This window comes from Ceratotherium simum, chromosome 8 (genome assembly GCF_057802395.1).
Source record: "Ceratotherium simum simum isolate JZ-2026a chromosome 8, ASM5780239v1, whole genome shotgun sequence".
In the NCBI taxonomy this organism is placed as follows: Eukaryota; Metazoa; Chordata; class Mammalia; order Perissodactyla; family Rhinocerotidae; genus Ceratotherium; species Ceratotherium simum.
Genome location: NC_141907.1, coordinates 5,778,070 through 5,795,088, shown reverse-complemented (window position 1 = coordinate 5,795,088; position 17,019 = coordinate 5,778,070). Strand labels below are relative to the sequence as shown.

General features: G+C 53.4%; 2 protein-coding genes across 3 annotated transcripts in view; both read right to left on the bottom strand.

The window, feature by feature from the left end:
• Positions 1 to 6,523, bottom strand: part of C8H4orf50 (chromosome 8 C4orf50 homolog) — a 58,418-nt gene extending 51,895 nt beyond the window's left edge. Inside the window, exons 1-2 of one of the 2 annotated variants that reach the window (XM_087434682.1) lie at positions 5,743 to 6,523; positions 1,521 to 1,916 (exon numbers count right to left, since the gene is read on the bottom strand). In XM_087434682.1, coding sequence (XP_087290808.1) covers positions 1,521 to 1,813 — 293 coding nt within the window. In that variant the 5' untranslated portion in view covers positions 1,814 to 1,916; positions 5,743 to 6,523. Of the gene's footprint in view, positions 1 to 1,520; positions 2,015 to 5,742 lie in introns of those variants that run through there. The other variant, XM_087434683.1, reaches the window with a different exon arrangement.
• Positions 6,524 to 7,672: 1,149 nt separating this feature from the next.
• Positions 7,673 to 17,019, bottom strand: part of JAKMIP1 (janus kinase and microtubule interacting protein 1) — a 166,199-nt gene continuing 156,852 nt past the window's right edge. Inside the window, exons 20-22 of the mRNA XM_014788875.2 lie at positions 12,388 to 12,453; positions 9,215 to 9,259; positions 7,673 to 8,006 (exon numbers count right to left, since the gene is read on the bottom strand). Of these exons, the coding sequence (XP_014644361.2) occupies positions 7,977 to 8,006; positions 9,215 to 9,259; positions 12,388 to 12,453 (141 nt within the window). The 3' untranslated portion in view covers positions 7,673 to 7,976. The remainder of the gene's footprint in view (positions 8,007 to 9,214; positions 9,260 to 12,387; positions 12,454 to 17,019) is intronic.

The window sequence follows — 17,019 nt, the reverse complement described above, 5'->3', positions numbered from 1 at the left end:
ATGCACAACCATGTGTGGGCTGCATTACTCATCTCTCCAGGGCAGGGGCCCTGCCTTCTCCAGCTTTTGACCCCCAGGACTTACGTTGTGGGCTGAATGCGTCTCCCCAAATTTGTATGGTGAAGTCCTAACCCCAGTACCTCAGAATGTGACCGTATATGGAGACAAGGTCTTTACAGGGTGATTAAGGTAAAATGAGGCCACTAGGGTGGGTCCTAATCCAATCCGACTGGTGTCCTCATAGGAAAAGGAGATCAGGACACAGGCACGCAGAGGGACGACCACGGGAGGACACAGGGAAAAGACGGCCATCTAAAAGCCGAGGAGAGAGGCCTCAGAAGGAACCAACTTTACCCACACTTTGATCTCAGACTTTCAGCCTCTAGGACTGGCAGAGAGTACATCTTTGCTGTTTAAGGCCCCTGGTCCGCGGAACTTTGTTATGGTGGCCCAAGCAGACCGATATAACTTAGTATGTGACTTGTGGTAGGTAAGAGCAGGTTGTGGAATGAGTAAACGAATGGAGGAAGGAAGGGACAGTCACATAGAATGATATACAGAGTAACAAAATAATTTTTCTGATGTGTGAATTTCTTCATGTGAAAAGTTTTACAAAGAGAAAAAAAGTAAAACACATGTAAATACACATTTAATGACTTGCGTTTATTAAAATGAAGGAAAATACAAGAAAATGGTGACGTCTCAGACAAATCCGAAACACTTGGCTGCTGGGATATTAAGGAAATCTGTCAGAATCGACCCCAGCCATAACTGTATTTATGCATTTATGCAGCCACACTGCGTTTCTCCTCTGCTACATATGCAAGGCCCCACCTCATTCTGCTGACCTAGGTATCAAAGAATGATCTGGATAGAGCATGGGCTTTGGAGAAAGACCTGATTCAAATGCCCAACCTCTGGACCATGTCAGTTCAGTCAGGAAAACAGAGCCCATGCCAGGAATTTCAGCAGCAAGAAACAAACACAGGGAATCTTTATAAAGAAGATGGATGAGCTGAAAGCCCGGACAGAGATGACAGGCATCCCGGACATTACCACCTGCCAGGGCCACTTCTGCCCCTGGGGCTGGAGGGACTCACGGGGAGGGAGTGGTGACACTGGGACCCAGGAGCCAGGCCACCTGGCACAAGCAGGAGCACAGAGGAAGCCAAAAGCACGACTGAGTTGCAGCCATAGTCGGAGATTCACCCAGAGCAGAAGAGAAAAGTCCCCTGGCTCTCCCTTCCTCTGCCTGCAGTGCCTCCCCTTGGCTGGGCCCAGATGGAGGCCAGTGAGCAAGGGGGCAGCGGAAGCCTCTTTGCAGGCCCAGCCCCAGGGATGGGGAGTAGAGGACGGAAAGAGAGAAGGACTGAGAGCCAGGGACGGCCGGGGGCAGGTTATGTAACATCGGTGGGCCTGCTTCCTCCGCCATAGAAACGATTCAACACACCATTCTAACATGATTATGATGGCCCAGGATTCTTTAACTCACAAAGAAAAGGTCCAAATGGCATATTTACCTGCTCCTCAGCCCGGACTCCGACATCATGTGCTTGTCCACAGCTGCCGACAGCTTTTGCTCTGAGGGTTCCAGCTGCTTCCTGAGCGTCCCTGTGTCCACGTCTGGGCTTCTGGCTGCTTCTGGAAGACATCCCTGCTCCTCACCACCATCCTCCATGTCCTGGAATATCCAGGACGTGTCGATCTTCACGTCAACGTTCATCATATCAAACCCATCACCGCTGGGGGCTCTGACAACGTAGCTGAAACTTTTCTCAGTCCGTCCTTTAGCCATCGGCTCCATCCTGTACATAGTTCATGGGTCAAGACTTAATGAAATCAAGTGAATTTGCAACACTGACTCTCTGGAGATGTGGAGGTGGCTGCAACGCCTTCAGACTACGCAGGACACTATCCTTTAAGGAGGGCAAGAACACGTGGATTATTTATGAGCGAGGACTCAGGTTTCACAGCACAAACATCACACAATATGAACGAACACCTCTCGTTTTACAGGCCGGCAAGCCAGAACTCCCCCAAAGCAAGAAAGGCACAGAAAAAGTCACTTGGGATTAAAAGCTTAATAATGCATACAAAGATTTCCAGGCAGGACCTGGAATGTTATAAATTCAGAGTGTTGTAAATTCTCAGTAGTGAAGCTTAAGTTTTCAGCCCATAATGAAGGAAGTTCTATGCCTCCTCTTTGAGTAGAGCAAACTTTTATTAAGGACCTAGAATTTGCTAGTGAAGGGGATGGAGAACTGGTGCTGCACTGGGGCATCTCGCCTCCTCTGGTCCAATCCTCCCAGTAACCCTGTGAGGTGGGCATTATCACGACCACTTTATAGATGATGGAACAGAGGCTCTGGAAGGTGGAGAAGCCTGTCCAGGCCCGCAGATCGGAAGTGGCAGAGTCTGGGGTCAAATCTGAGTCTGACTCCAAAACCTGAGAGATGAGGAATGCACCATGACCCCGGATGGGAGAAAATGTGCCCTGCGGGAGGGAGCCAGAGGGTGGAGGGATGGCAGAGGAATGGCGGATTGCAGATGGTAGAGCCGGGCAGAAGATTCCTCCAGGCAGAGGGAGCCTCAGGCCAAAGGCCCACTGCAGAGCCAGGCAGGTGAAGGGAATGGGAGCCACCTGGGTTTGGCTGGCCTGGTGGATACACAGAAGGGGGAATGAGGACCCAGGACAGAGGTGAGGGCAGGACGAGGACTGTGGTATCTCTCTGTGGGCAGTGGGGTCCCTGGAGTATTTAGAGCCAGGGAGGGGCCTGGTCAGATGTTACTTTGAGGGTGGAGCACCCGGGGGCTTGTGGGGGGCGAGAACAGAGGAGGAGCTAGTGCTCCAGGCCTGAGGCAGAGTGGTGCCAGGACACACAGAAATTAAAACTAAGAGGCTTAACTCTCCCTGTTAAAAATAACGGAAGAGATTACCCCCTCTCTTTCCTTAGAGCATTTACTTTAGAAAACTTGTAAGTTTTTTCTTCATCTCTTTAAAATACACATGTAAATCCTTTGAAAAGCTAAATGAGCCTTTTCCCAGCTTTCTGACCAAGAATGTCTCTCTCAAGGACCTGGGAACCATCTCTTTGGAATGTAAACATCCAAGGAAAATAGCACCCCTATCTCCCTGTTCCCATGGGAGGGTAGGAGTACAGCTTCGGTGGGTGCCCAGCTCCAAGTTGCAAACCCTGCTCCTGTCATAGAGATGGGCGAAGTTCAGTTTTCCTTTGTGTGAAACAAATTAACGAACACAGAGGGTCACCTCAAAGGCCAGGTGGATTTAGGGTGACCCTTGTGTAATAAACGGTGCTGTCGAGTCCTCTCAATTGAGGATGAATTTTTGTTTATCCCGAGAGCATGTATGGAATGGGCTGTACCTGCTGGGCTAATAAGGGGGTGAGATTTCTGTCTTTGCAAACCTCTTAGTGGATGGCCTGTGATGCGCATCCTGTTCTGGTGTGATGCTCATTCCATAATAAAATTGTTCTCTTTCTCTTCTACCTTTGTGGAGAGGTTTCCACAAGTTTCCACTACCTTGTGGAGAGGTTGGGAGGAGATTTTGTTTTTAACTATATTTCTCCAATGGTGGCGAGTGTGCTGGGTGGCCAGAGGGCTTGCAATAGACACGGAGAAGTCAGAGGCAGCAGGGCCAGGTGTCGGCCGGGAGGAGGCATAGTGGAGCAACTCAGACCTCAGGCGCCAGGGCCAGACCACCTGGGTTGTATCCCATCTCTATCGCTTGTCAGATGGATCCTGGACAAATCCCTTAACTGCTCATGAAGGGGGGTCTGTTGAGGGATAAACGAGTTGATCTATGCAGAGCACTCTGCACACTGCCCAGCACGTGGCCACAAGGAGCACCCCGGAGCAGGAGTGGCTGACAGCTGAACAGGGCAGAGGGACCAACTGCGAACATCCCTGTGCGCCCTGCAAGGAGGAAGCAGGTGTTCTAGCCCTTTCTTAGGGGAGCAGCCCTGAGGGGGACACATCCTCTCTTCTCCCCCAGGACAGGTAAACTACAGTTTGAGTCCCAGGACCCCTGCCTGGGGAAGTGTCTTCAGGCTCCTTTTGGATAAGTAACAAGACTTTGAAGTTCATTGGGAACAACCCCTCTGGGTCTGAGGGAGATGGAAAGGAACATGGCCTGCTCTTGGATTATCAACCAACCCCTGTGGGCTTCTCAGGGGTGGAGACCTGGAGGTGGGGACAGATTGCCGTGGAGCAGCTGTAAGGATGGGGCCCTGCACCCTTCGGTGACTCGGTGAGGTTCTCCAAGGCTGAGGGTGGTCACAGGAAGGACACAGGCCCTGGCTGAGAGCAGGGCCCTGGCGTCCCCACGTCAGATGGAACAGCAGCCCCAGAGAGATGGTGGAGGGAGGGCGTCCAGCCGTCTGAAGACCACAGCTCCCATCAGGAACGAAGAGCTGGGATCTGACGGGCATAGTTTGGGGTCTGCAGAAGCCTGCAAGGATTCTTAGACAACCTTGGGGAGAGGAGCACCCCAAATTGGCTGGTGGGGATCTCCTTCCTAATTTGGCAGGCTTCTAGCAGCTTCTGGTTAGATGTGAGAAAATAAACAAAAGCAAACATGCCATCGGGATGTGTCAGGTGGGATTCCTGCTGGTCACAAACTGGTTGTGGAAGGTGAGGGACAAGCAGGAGCCACAGACCCTGAGACTCTCAGCCTGGGGGATGGGAGGCTGGAGAAGAAAGGAGGCAGGAGTAGCCGATGGAAGGAAAGTGAATGAATTTGCTTAGAAGGTGTTGAGCTCATGCTAAAGCACAGAGTCCAGCTCTCCAAGGTGACCCGGTCCCCTGATGAGGGGCAGGGTGTGGGCGCCCAGGGTACCTGTAGTGCCCCCGCCAGGGCCTTGCACAGTGCTGGGTGCAGTCAGTAAATCTCGGACCTTCAGGGTGAGCTGACTCAGGAAGCATCAGCTCAGCGCAGATGCCCCACCCTTTGCATGTCACTGAAGTCCAACTCAGCATGTGCGTCAGAGGGAAACACATCCAAATCAGCTGGGAATCAAAACTGAAGTGGGACCAACGAGAAAGGCCTCGTGGCTGTAGGGGGACCCACCCGTCCCGGTTTGCTGGGGACCTTCCCCATTTTAAAACTGGAAGTCCCGCACCCCGGGAAAACTGGGATGGCTTGTCACCCCGCATGGCTGGTCTCCTGGCCCACAAAGCTGCCAGAACAGCAGGGACGGGACAGTCTGACCCTTGGACTTCCCTGCCAGCTCCCCGCTGGTTGCCGCTGGCCCACAGAGGAGTGAGGTGCCGGGGTGAGGAGAGGGAAACACACAATTAAGCCGCACCACGGGGTCAACCCTGCGCCAGGAGGCTGACGCGGGCCCGCCCTGCACCCTCCCAGTAGACCTGTGAGGAGGGCGGTGGTAACGGGGAGACCCACCCCTCTCCTTTTTGCAGGAGAAACTGACCGTGGGTTCAGCTGACCTTGTAGCTCCCCTCCCCTGAAACCACACATGCGTGGAACGTCGGCTGTGTTACTAGGCAAAAACCATGACAACGCTGAGGGGTGCACCTCATCTGGGGACGGAGGGCTGTGGGTGAAGTCCAGGTATGCACCTGGTGGGCCGCCAGAGCTCAGGCCCCCTGAGGACAATGGCTCTTGGAACCAGGCCTGTCCTGGGCAGGGACCTTGGGAGCGATGTCACAAGAAATAATGGCTCCTACTGGGGATTTTGGGCTTCTAAGCCAGGGCAGCTCTCGTACCTGCCTGTGTGAGCCTCATTCCCTCACACCTGGGCTGTCTCAGAGAATGGCTCCTGGACCCCCGTGGGCTTATGGTCTCCTTTGAGGACGACTCCCACAGAGGGGGCAGCCGATGCTGCCTGTTGCATCTCCTGCCAGGATCCAGGAGTCCTGTGTCCAGTTTTGCTCAAAGAAGATCTCCCGTGAGGCACTGCATGGGAGCTATCACCTCATCCCACAGATGGAGAACTTAAGACTCAGAGCGGCAAGTACTTTGCCAGTGTCCACTGCAGGGAAGCGGCTGGGCTGGAGCAGTCAGGGATGGGTCTGACTTCAAAGCCAATGCCATTCCTGCCCTGTTGTCTGATTGGGAGAGCTGAGCAGACAGAGGACGAGGACAGGAGGACATGAGAACCACACTCCCGCACAGTCCTGCAGCAGAAAGAGGATGGACACACAGTGCTGTCGGAAGAGCTCCCCAGAGACCCATGCGTGCCTCCCGGACTTCTGCCTACAGAGGTTAGCAAAGCAATGCCTCTCTGCTTCCTCAGCCCAGAGAAAGTAGACGTGCTTTCCATTTCTCCTCACTGCATGACTCCACACTCCCTTCACCACCTGGAGTGCTCAGATGCCTGGTTTTTCAAGCAAAGACATCAGTTTGTTCCCATTTGGTCACTATATGTTGGTAAGTCATGGAGGCTGGTGTGGCGAGTGCTTTGGGTTAAGATTTCAAAAGACAACAGTCACTTCTCAGTTGTCTTGGTGTGTGTTTGCTTAGAGCCCCACCCCCCAATCCTTTAATTTGCTTTGAACATCCCTCCCCATCTGGCTGGGGTGCCCCTTCTGTGCTGATCACCATATCCTTCTCTTGGATTTGCCTTCTGAGAACTTTCAGCTCCTCTGTTGGGTTCCCTCCCCAACTGACTCCCTCAGTGGCCTGAATTTCAGTCATTTTTGTTTTCTCCAAAGGTTCTTCTCACTAGAAATCGCAGGATTGCTTTTGCAGCCCAACAAACACAGACCAGTGAATCCTCCCATCCTTGGGATCAACCCATCCTTGCCTTCAGCTGGGTCTTCCAACATTGATGTGGTTGTCCTTTCCTTCACATTCATTACCTAATTCACTTGATCTATTATGACTCCAAATGTCTTCCTTCCAAAGGGAGGACACTCCTGTGAGCAGGTGCCTCCTTCTGGAGATGCTCCCCCACCCGCCCTAGAATAACAACAGCAACAACATCAGAAAGCAACTTCCCTTTTCTGGGATCCCCTCCTGGGCTTGACTGTCACCAACTGGTGTCCTGTCCTCCTCAGCTGCCCCATTCCATCCATCTCCTGGGAGGCGTGATTCAGGGGCTGGTCTCCTGAGATCAGGAAGGGCTGCCTCCTTCTCCACGGTTGTGAGAGAGTGGACCTGGTCTCAGACCCCCATGAAGGAGCCTAGTTCCCCAAGGACGCTGCACCTCCCAGCATTTCTTCCTCGGCAGCCCCTTGTGAATTACAACCAAGATGCAAGACAGCCCGAGCATCATCTGGTCAGGGGCCATGTCTGCCCTCTCCGTCCTCATTCCACGTGGTCTCAGGCACAGTCGTGTTCTGAGATTTCCACAGTGCCATGCCCAGGGAAACGATGGAGCCAGTGGCTTCCCCCTTGGAAATCTGAGGTCGCTTGAGGTCCACCCTCCACAGGGGATGAGGCTGCAGCCCTCTCTCTCTCTGGCTGCCAGCTGCTGAATCCAGCTGCACACGGATCCAGAGGGTTTTGCTGACTGGGCTTGACTTTGGGTTCAGATCACAGGGACATTTGCAAGTCACTTGGCTGACAGCGTGTGGATGCACAGTTCATGGAGACGTATGTACATGGGTCTGTGTCCAACCAGGCATGCACTCCGCAGCCGGGGGAGGCGTGCGGAGCAGGGACAGGACTTGGGCCCGTCTACAGACAATGCAGCGGCTCCCCAGTCACTCAGTTTCTGGTAATTGCACTTAGTTTCCTGGTTTTCAGGTCTCTGCCCCTTGGGCTCTTGAAGGTGCTACAGTGGGGACTCAGATATGGCCCCGAGCTTGACAAAGTTTCCATCGTCCCTATAGAACTCCTACAGTTAGGCCTGGCCAGAACCCAGCCACAGACCCAAAAGGCTTCCCTTTCGAGCTGTAGTCAAGCATATGTGAATTCTGGTTTCAGTCTCTGGGCTTGAATAGCTTGCTTTGCTGTTGAATTTTGGTTAGAGTAGGGTAGGGGTTGCCATAGGGACTCAGTTTACTCCATAAGCTCTTTTTCTATCCTGTAGAATCAAAAATAATTTGAAATGACACAAGAACCAAGGGTTAAAATAATCCTCTGGCTTATCTGCCCCCTCCTGCCCCCACTGCTGACCTGACTCCCCAGCTGAGCTCATGGAGGGACCCTCCCCGACAATCCAGGGGAAGAGGAAACAGGGCTCGGATGGCCTATCCTCCAGCCCCCACCCACCCCCCATGGCCACCCCACTCCCAATCCATGAGACCTGGGATCCTTCCCTTCCTCACTGCACAAACTCTGAATGAACCTCGACCACGTGCCAAGCACTAGCCTAGGCACCGGGACACAGGAGACACAGGCAAAGCCCTGTGTGCAGGGGTCAGGCTCAGGGCGTCCCCGAGGACATCAGGCAGGGACACAGCATCAGAGCTTGGCCCAGGGGTCCAGGCGGCTTGTGGGCTGCAGACATCCCCAGAGCTCACAGGCTCTTGGCCCAGGCTGGATTCAGGGGCAGATCTCTAGACTCGAGGGCAGACCTGCCCTCGAGACCTGCCTACCTGGCAGACCCCCAGACCCCCAAGGTAGGCACTTACAACAGGGAGAATGGGGAAGGACCTGGGTGCCAGAGCAGGAGCTCAGGGTGAGAGCTGGGGCCTGGGGACATTCAGGGCCCAATGATTGGAGCAGGACCAGCTGCCAGGATGGCTTCCATCTGGAGGGCCCTGAGCACAGCACAGGCATCAAAACCAGGCTTGGGGGTCAGGGGCAGGGGGAGCGGGGCCGGGAGCTGGAGGCTCTTTCCGCAGGCTTCCCAGGCAGTTTGTATGCAAGGCATGGACTGCCCGTCAGCCTCCTGCCCATGCAGAGCCCTGATGCCGGGCACCCACTATGGTCTGGACCCTATGGAGAATTTACTGGTCCACGGGAAGTAGAAAGCACCAGATACTGAAGCCAAAATGGAGACAACTGTTGGAAATAAACCACAAAGCCCCTTTTCAAGGTGAAATGCACCAGGGGGGCAACCAGGTCCCTGTAGCCCGTTCTTATTCACAGTGAGCTCTCCCCATCTTCCCCCCAGGGTGGAACTCGCCATGATCCCAGGCTGCCCCGTGAGCATGAGCGCTGAGGAATCTACCACAAGGGCACCTTCCACGGCACCTCGTCTCTCAACGAATGTCACTGTCAGAGTTAGGAGGAATTCTCCTCTTTAGAAAATCATCACTTTTTCAGTGAAAATCAAAGGATACCAACCCGAGTTCTTGGCTCACGGAAGTCATCAAGGCCACAGAATGAATGCTAGTGAGAAAAACAAAAAAAGGAACAAAAACTATAAAATAAGACCAAAAGAAAATGAGGAAAAAAAAAGAAAAGAAAAAAAGATGTAAGATATGTAGTATGGAATTCAATGGCAGCATTTCACAAGAACTACTGTGGGACTGGGCTTGGAAAGAGGAAGTACGCAGGCTTCAGGGGGCGATTCCACCAGGGAAACCGGCCCTCGGCAATTCCACAACCTCGAGTTATCCCTAATCCCACTCCACAGACATGCGGCTAATTCAGACGGGGAAGGTGACACCAGGCTGGGACTTTTTGGTGCTGAGATGTGGCCTTCTTGTAGGACTTGGGCAGGACACTTTATAATTGGAGGAAGGACCCTCTGATGGCCATGATTGGTGGCTCCCACCAAAGGGCCAGGCAGAAGGATCAAGGGAGATTCCACCCCAGGTCATAGGTCACCCAGTCCATCCTGCAGAGACAGAACCCCTCCCCTACACCATCCCTGCCAGGGCCACTCTCCCAAGAGATTTACTATTTAAAATCTTTTGCGCCATTTGATTAGTCTACTTTAAAAAGAAAAACTAGCAGGGAAAAAAAAATGCCCTTAAAGGAAGGAAAAACTATACAGGTCAGTTTGAAAGTAGGTTTTTTTCCTTAACTTATTCATGAGTTGCTTTGGTCAAAAAGAATTGCTAGTCATTAGATGAAACATGTCTGAACATCATCTGGGGCTTTTGAAAATAATTCTTTTTTTTTTCCCAAAACAAAGTAATAGCTCCCCTAAATTATTTATTGAAAAAATTAAAATCCGAACAGACAGCCACCAACTTTTAAGCAAGGTCTAGAATCATGAGAAGTTAGAGCTAGAAGGGCCCTTTGGAATCTCCTAGCTCTTCATTTTTTACACGGGGAAACTGAGGCCTGGGGAGGGGGAAGGACTTGCCAAGACCACCCAGCGGGGTGTGGCTGGGAAGAGTTCCTGACTACTGACAATGAGCCACTGACGGTGGCTGGAGTCATTTTTCCACCAGCACAGGCCAGGAGTTCCCCTCGGGAAAGGACGTTGACATGCATGCATCTTGGAGCATTTCTAGTCCTATAGTCCTAACCAGGAGTCCATATCTCTGTATGCCAGCCTTGGCAAGCCCTTTCTGTGATAAAAGGAGACAGACCAACCCACAAACATGTGCTGTGAGAAAAGAGTAAAAAAGAGCCAGAAAGAGGATTCAAACATTTCCCAGTTATTCCCCCTACTCCGCGTTACTCTATGTATGTGCCCATCCCACTTGATCTTTAATTCTAATCAGCAAGAACAAGTGTGGCATGGTTAAGTCCTTTTTTCCGTCATTTCTTGCTCTGTGACACATGTTGCTGACAAAACTCGTAAAGCCCGCTGGGAGACAGAGACGTAGGTAGCACCCACCGCCTCTGGGCCTTGGGCTCAGAACGTGACATCCTCATTCTCACTTAACCCTCACAGCCCCCCAGGAGATGGGGGGTGCCATTCCAGCGGCAGAGAAGACCCAGGCAGGGAGCGGGGATGAACCCCTAGGCTCTCAGGACCCACCAGGGGCACAGCCAGGAGCGGAGCCCAGACACATCTGCCTGCAGAGCCAGCTTATCCCCGAGACATTCTTGAATTGAATTATACTTGAGATCCCCTCGGGTCCTCAAAATAGCCCCAGAAGGTTGAGGGGTGTGGACATCTGGCAGATGGGGAATCCTAGGAATCCACTTAAACTCGAATTCCCACAGGGGCTTCCAGGTTGCTGGCAGAACCCGCCCAGTCTCTGTGCACGGACCCTCCAGCCGCGACCCTCTACTGCCCCCTGAGGACACCGCCGGCTGTGCAGGCCGGGAGGCCCAGACGCTGCAGGTGGAGATGGGACGATGCCAGCAAGGTGATTTCACCTGCGTGCAAGCCAACTCGCAGGAGAGAAAGGAGAGGAAGCTTCTAAAACTCGTCTACCATCTGGAGAGCTGTCTATCTCTTTGGGCACACTGTGTTTGATTCCCTCTGGGACAGAGGTGGCTGCCACCATTTTTAGATAGCCCTCAAGTCTGCCCTCTGGTGGCTTCCCTGACTTTGGCTTCCTCTCTCATAAGGCCTGCCTCAGACAGCTGAAGCCCAGAAATGCCCTTTCTCCCTCTTCTTCCCCAGGGTGACTGCGCATCGCCCTTCAAGATTGAGCCTGGGATCTCCTCCTCGGGCATGTTGTCCCTGACTGACCCCCCAGACGGGGTTAGAGTCCTTCACCGTGTTCCCACACGTGAGCTCACCTCTGTGACATAGAAAGTGCAATTATGGGTTTTCTCTCTACTTGTCTATTACTCGCTCTGCAAGCATTTGATGATGCCCTGTCCTGTGGCTAGAACCGTCTTGGATGAGGATGTGAAGTAAAGCTGGTCCCTGAGCTCAAGGAATTCGTGCCACCAGGCGGATGCACGGGAGGTGGCCAGTGCCGTGACAAAGACGCCGCGCACACACGTGGTCCTGAGCAGCACTCACTTGTCTGCCCGGACCATCAGCAAGCGTGTGGCGGAGGGGCTGGTGGGGTGGCTACGACATCCCTGGGGACCCCAGCCATCCCTTCCCAGCAGTGGCAGCAGGGACAAGTGTCTGCCTTTCTCAGGCTCACCTCACCATAATATGGTAACAATTGTAGGGAGACAAATGGGGCTGGATGTGAACATGGGACAGGCCAGCCCCACCTCCTCCTGGGAGGGAAGGGACTCTAAAATCACACAGCTGGTTTCTGGCATATAGAAGTCATGTAAGGTGAATGAGTCCGTCGGCCATAACCTCTGTCTGTGGCTGGTCTTTCACTCAAAAAAGAGGGTCGTTTCATCTTTCCTGGTGAGGTGGTGTCAGAGGGGTGCAGCAGAAGGTCTTTGTGAAAAAGACATCCCCCCCTTCCGTCACCCACAAAGTTGATCCCAGAATGCACTTTTTTTCCCTAGAACAGTGCTTGAAGGAGCTACTTATTTCTTGACGTGCCAATTTGGGGGGAATGGGGAAAAGAGGGGAGGGCGGGAGCACAGCCTGTTCTCTGGGCATCGTGAAACTGATGGGAAAACAGAAAAGATTCCACGCCGACACCCCGTGGAAGGGAACCCAGTGGGTGGTCAGAGCTCAGACCACCTACCTTTTCCTCCAGTTCTTTCAGATGTCGCCTCTGGACCTCCAGCTTATCCTCCAGTTCTCGGATTCTCTGAAACACATGATGTTACATATCAGAAGAAGTAAAACTTCCGGGTCAAAAGCTTGTTCATTGTTTGTCGTGGAGCAGCATACGAGCATCACAGCATCCAGATGCCAAGTGGGCGGCTCGACTGACGTCGCGCACAGGCCTGCGTCTCCACCACCGAGTCCAGCACCCTGGAGGCTCCCGCGGGCCCCAGAGTAACTGTTCTGATCTCCATCACTAAGAATTGATTTTGCCCGTTCTTGAAGGGTGTAGAAATAGAATTACACAGTGTGGACTCTTAAGACAGGATCCCTAAAACATAAACATCAAGACTGAGTAAGACACGGAGGCGCCCTGGCGGGATTGTGAATTTGAAGCGGCATCAAATTACAGTCATCGCTTAACAACGGGGGCGTGTTCTGAGAAATGCATCATTAGGCGATTTCATCGTTGTACAAACATCATAGAGTGTACTTACACAAGCCTAGATGGTATATATAGTCTACTACACACCTAGGCTATGTGGCACTCATCTTATGGGGTCACCATCATATAGTCTGTCTGTCATTGACCAAAATGTCATTATGTGGCACGTGACTGTACCTACTTTTATTTAGCTGGAGCCCGGGAGCTGGGGCAGCAGGAGCGAATGTGGCAGGCCTTGCTGCGGAATCCACCCCAGCCTCTCCCCCTTAGCGCTGGATGCCAGGATGACCACCTGTCCTGGTTTGCCTGGGGACATTCCTGGTTTTAGTACTGAAAGGCTGGAGTCCAGGGAAGCCCCTCCGTCCTGGGCAGACTGGGGGACAGCTGGTCGCCCTACCGGGCACTGCGCCTGCCAAATGCCCCTGGGGGTGCTCACCCACCCTCGGCAGTCTGTCAATCCGTTCCTCCCAGCTCCACACAGCATCCCACCCAGGGGGTCTGGCAAGTACAACCTCCTCCAGTCTGTCAACAGCGCTTCGTCACCCCTCAAGTGCGGGAACCCCCAGATGACGGCCCAGCAGGCTGCAGCCTTGCCAGGCCTGAACGTAGGTGACAGACTGCTGTCAGGCTCAGGGGCGGGCGATTCAGATCAGCCCAAGTAAGCACGTGGCTTCCACGGACCCTTCACCAGGTCCGGGGGAGACTTCTGCGCATTCTGCAGGGCAGTGATTCTAGGTCTCTGATCAGCGTCACCTGGAGGGCTTGCTACAATGCAGATCGCTGGGCCCCCGCCAGAGTTTCTGACTCAGCAGTTCTGGGGTGGAGCCTGAGAAGCTGCATTTCCCACCAGGTCCCGGGTGATGCAGATGCTGCTGGTCTGGGGACCCCACTTTGAGAACCACCGCTGGGCACGTTCACCCACTCAGCAAACGTGGCTCCATATGCCCGGGGCCTGTTTCAGGCCTGGGTGAGAGACAGGGTCCCCACCCTCAGGGAGTTTGTGGTCCAATCGGCTCAAACAGCACACACGCATATACATGGTGCCCCGGGGGAATGAACGTCTCAGGGAAAATCAAGCCGGGGTGGGGAGGGGTGGGTGCTGTTTTATCAGGCCCTCAGGAAGGTGGCTTTTCAGCAGACAGGTGAGGAGGGCAGGGTATTGAGCCCCGGGGAGGGGGGTGCCTCCCCCAGAGGAGGCAAGGAACCCAGTGGGGCCTATGTGGAGGTGGTGAGCAGAGGCCAGAGCTCAGGTGTTCTAGAAGGCCCTGACGGGGAGCTCACAGATTTAGGGGTATCATGGGGAGCAGGGAAGGGTTTCAGCAGGGAAAGATCACATTGGTGGCAAAACAGAGAATGATTGGCCTAGAAGAGACGAAAAACTTATGCTCTCAGACGTGGGGCATTGGGCAAGTTACTCAGCTCTCCAGCCTCGGTTCCTCGTCCGTAAATCGGGGGTAATCGTGTTGCCCAGGTCTGAGGATTTAACGAGAGAACCTGCGTACCGTGCTCAGAGCAGAGTTGGCCGTGAGTACGTACCCTAGAAAGGCTTAGGAAACGGGCACATTTCTGAGGGAAACTGTGTTACCTGACTCCAATCGTGACGGTCCCCCAAGGATCCCGTGCAGGGCGGGGAGGCAGAGCATCCAAGAACCAGTGCAGAACTCAGCTGGCCCTGGCTTGATCCTGGGCAAGACTCACCAGCTGGTGGACTTTGGGGAGTTATGTAGTCTCTCCCTGCCTGAACCCCTCTTCTGTAATATCTGCACAGCGACCCCATGACCCTGAGGATGAAACGGAGACCTGGGGAAAGTGCCTTGTAAGCCACAGTGCCACACAGAGGGAGGGCAACGCTTTACAGCTTTCAAAGGATTTGCAAAAATCCCCCAGGAACAAGTTCTGGGCTTTAAAAGTCAGCCTGAGAAGCTGGCACTCCTTCTAGACTTTCCTGACATTCACTCTCAGATAACAACCAGGGTCAGTCTCAGAAATTATCAGGGTATGGGAGGCTGGAAGGAGCAGTGGTTAAGAGTTTCGTGATCTGATGATCTGATTCACAGCCCAGCTCTGCCACTTCCTGGCTGTGTGAACTTGGGCAGGTTGCCTACCCTCTCTGAGCCTCACTCTCTTCACCTGGGAAACTGCATCAATGGTTCCCACTCACAGGGTTGGTGTGAGCTTCACTGAGCCAACATTTACAGAGCCCCTTCTATGTGCCAGCACTGGTCTATCTCCCCACACTGGAATATAAGCTTTATGAGGGCAAGTGCGGTGTCCCCAGCACCAGGAACAGTGCTCAGTACATAGACATTAGAAAAATTACAGACAAATATGACATGACATCAAGCAGAAGAAGCTCAAAAGAGAGAGACAGAGACAGAGAGAGACAGAGACAGAGACAGAGACAGAGACAGAGAGAGATAGAGGGAGACAGAGAGAGACAGAGACAGAGAGAGACAGAGGGGGGTGGCCAATGCATTTGTAGGGGTCACCTGGGGACCCGGAGTGCTGAGGATGTCAGACTAAGCAACGCTTTATCCTCTGGGCATGGGGAGCCAGAGAGGGTCTTTGGGGAGGGGTGGTGCTGTGTTCCGTGTTAGGAAGGCTTCTGCAGTGCGGTGGACGGATCAGCAGGGAGAGGGACAGAGGGGAGGGTACCGCGATTGCTTGTGGTCCCAGCAGAGGTCTATGCAGGCCAGCAGGTGCTGGGAAATGAGAGCAACTTGACAGAAAACATCCAGGAGGGACAGGACACAGCGCTGCCTTTCTGACACCCGTGATGTTTATTTGTGCGTGTTGTCTCCCCTCGCTGGAACACACGCACAGACTCTCCGTGACAGCAGGACCTTGTCCACTACTCCAGCCCCACTGGCCTGGCACACGAGAGCTGTTGTCACTGCGCTGCTGTAAGGAAAGTCTCCCCTCTGCCCAGGCCTCACACCTGGGTGACCCAATTCCAGGAAATTCTGTTAGAGGAAGCATCCAGCAAAACAGATGCACTCTGAGTTCCGAGCCTCTTTTACGAGGGCACCAAGACGCCGGCTGGGGCCCTGCTTCCTGCTGCTATTACACGTGTGACACTCGGCAGGGAGGGGGACAAGAGTCTGTGAGCGTCACGGTATCGTCAGTTACATCTGTGCCACCCTGGGAGAGCTGGCCTAGCATTTCCAGCTGCTGGTGACACAGGCCCCTCGAGGCAAAGCCTGCAGGTGGAGCTGCTCCGAACTCCCCGGAGAACAGATGGAGCGTGTGAGGCCAGGAGGGTGAGCCTCGCCCACAGTCCCGGAGCTGAGCCGGAGCAGGGAGAGGAGGAGCCCCGTCCCCGAAGCCTACGGCAGGATGTGATGGAGGAGGGGTTCCCCAGGGCTGCCTCAGGGAGACAGGATGCAGTGAGAAGGGGAAGAAGGAATGAGAACCCATTTCCCTACAAAACCAAAAAAGTAATGAGACCCTGCTATGGACTGAACTGTGTCCCCCCCCTAGATTCGTATGTTGAAGCCCTAACCCCCAGAGTGACTGTATTTGGAAATAGAGTCTTAGGAGGTAATTAAGGTTCAACGAGGTCATAGGGTGAGACCCTAATCCAATATGATCAGTGGTTTTAGAAGAAGATAATCTCTCTCTTTCTCTCCCTATCCCTCCCTCTCTTTCTCTCCCTCTCCCCGTCTCTCTTTCTCTCCTTCCTTCGTGTCCCTGTGCCCCCCTCCACCTCTCTTGCCATGTGAGGACACAGAGAGAAGGTGGCCGTCTACAAGCCAGGAAGAGAGCCCTCACCAGTAACCGAATCAGCCAGCACGTTGATTTTGGATGTCCAGCCTCCAGAACCGTGAGAAATAAATGTCTGTTGTTTAAGCCACCCAGTCTGGTATTTTTTTATGGCAGCCTGAGTTGACTAAGACAGAAGCTTACACTCCTCTGTAACTCATAGCCATGTATCTCTAGGACTAACTAAAATTTAACGACTTTAAGTGGCACAGAAATCGCCTGGGAATCTTGTTAAATGCAGAATCCCATTCAGGAGATCTGGGGCGGGGCCTGAGAGTCTGCATTTCTACCAGCTCCTAGCTGATGCTGATGCTGCTGGTCCATGGACCACACTTTGAGTAGCCAGGGTAGACAGAACGCTGCCTGGGTGTTGACGTCCACATGTGTTATTATCCAGAGAGA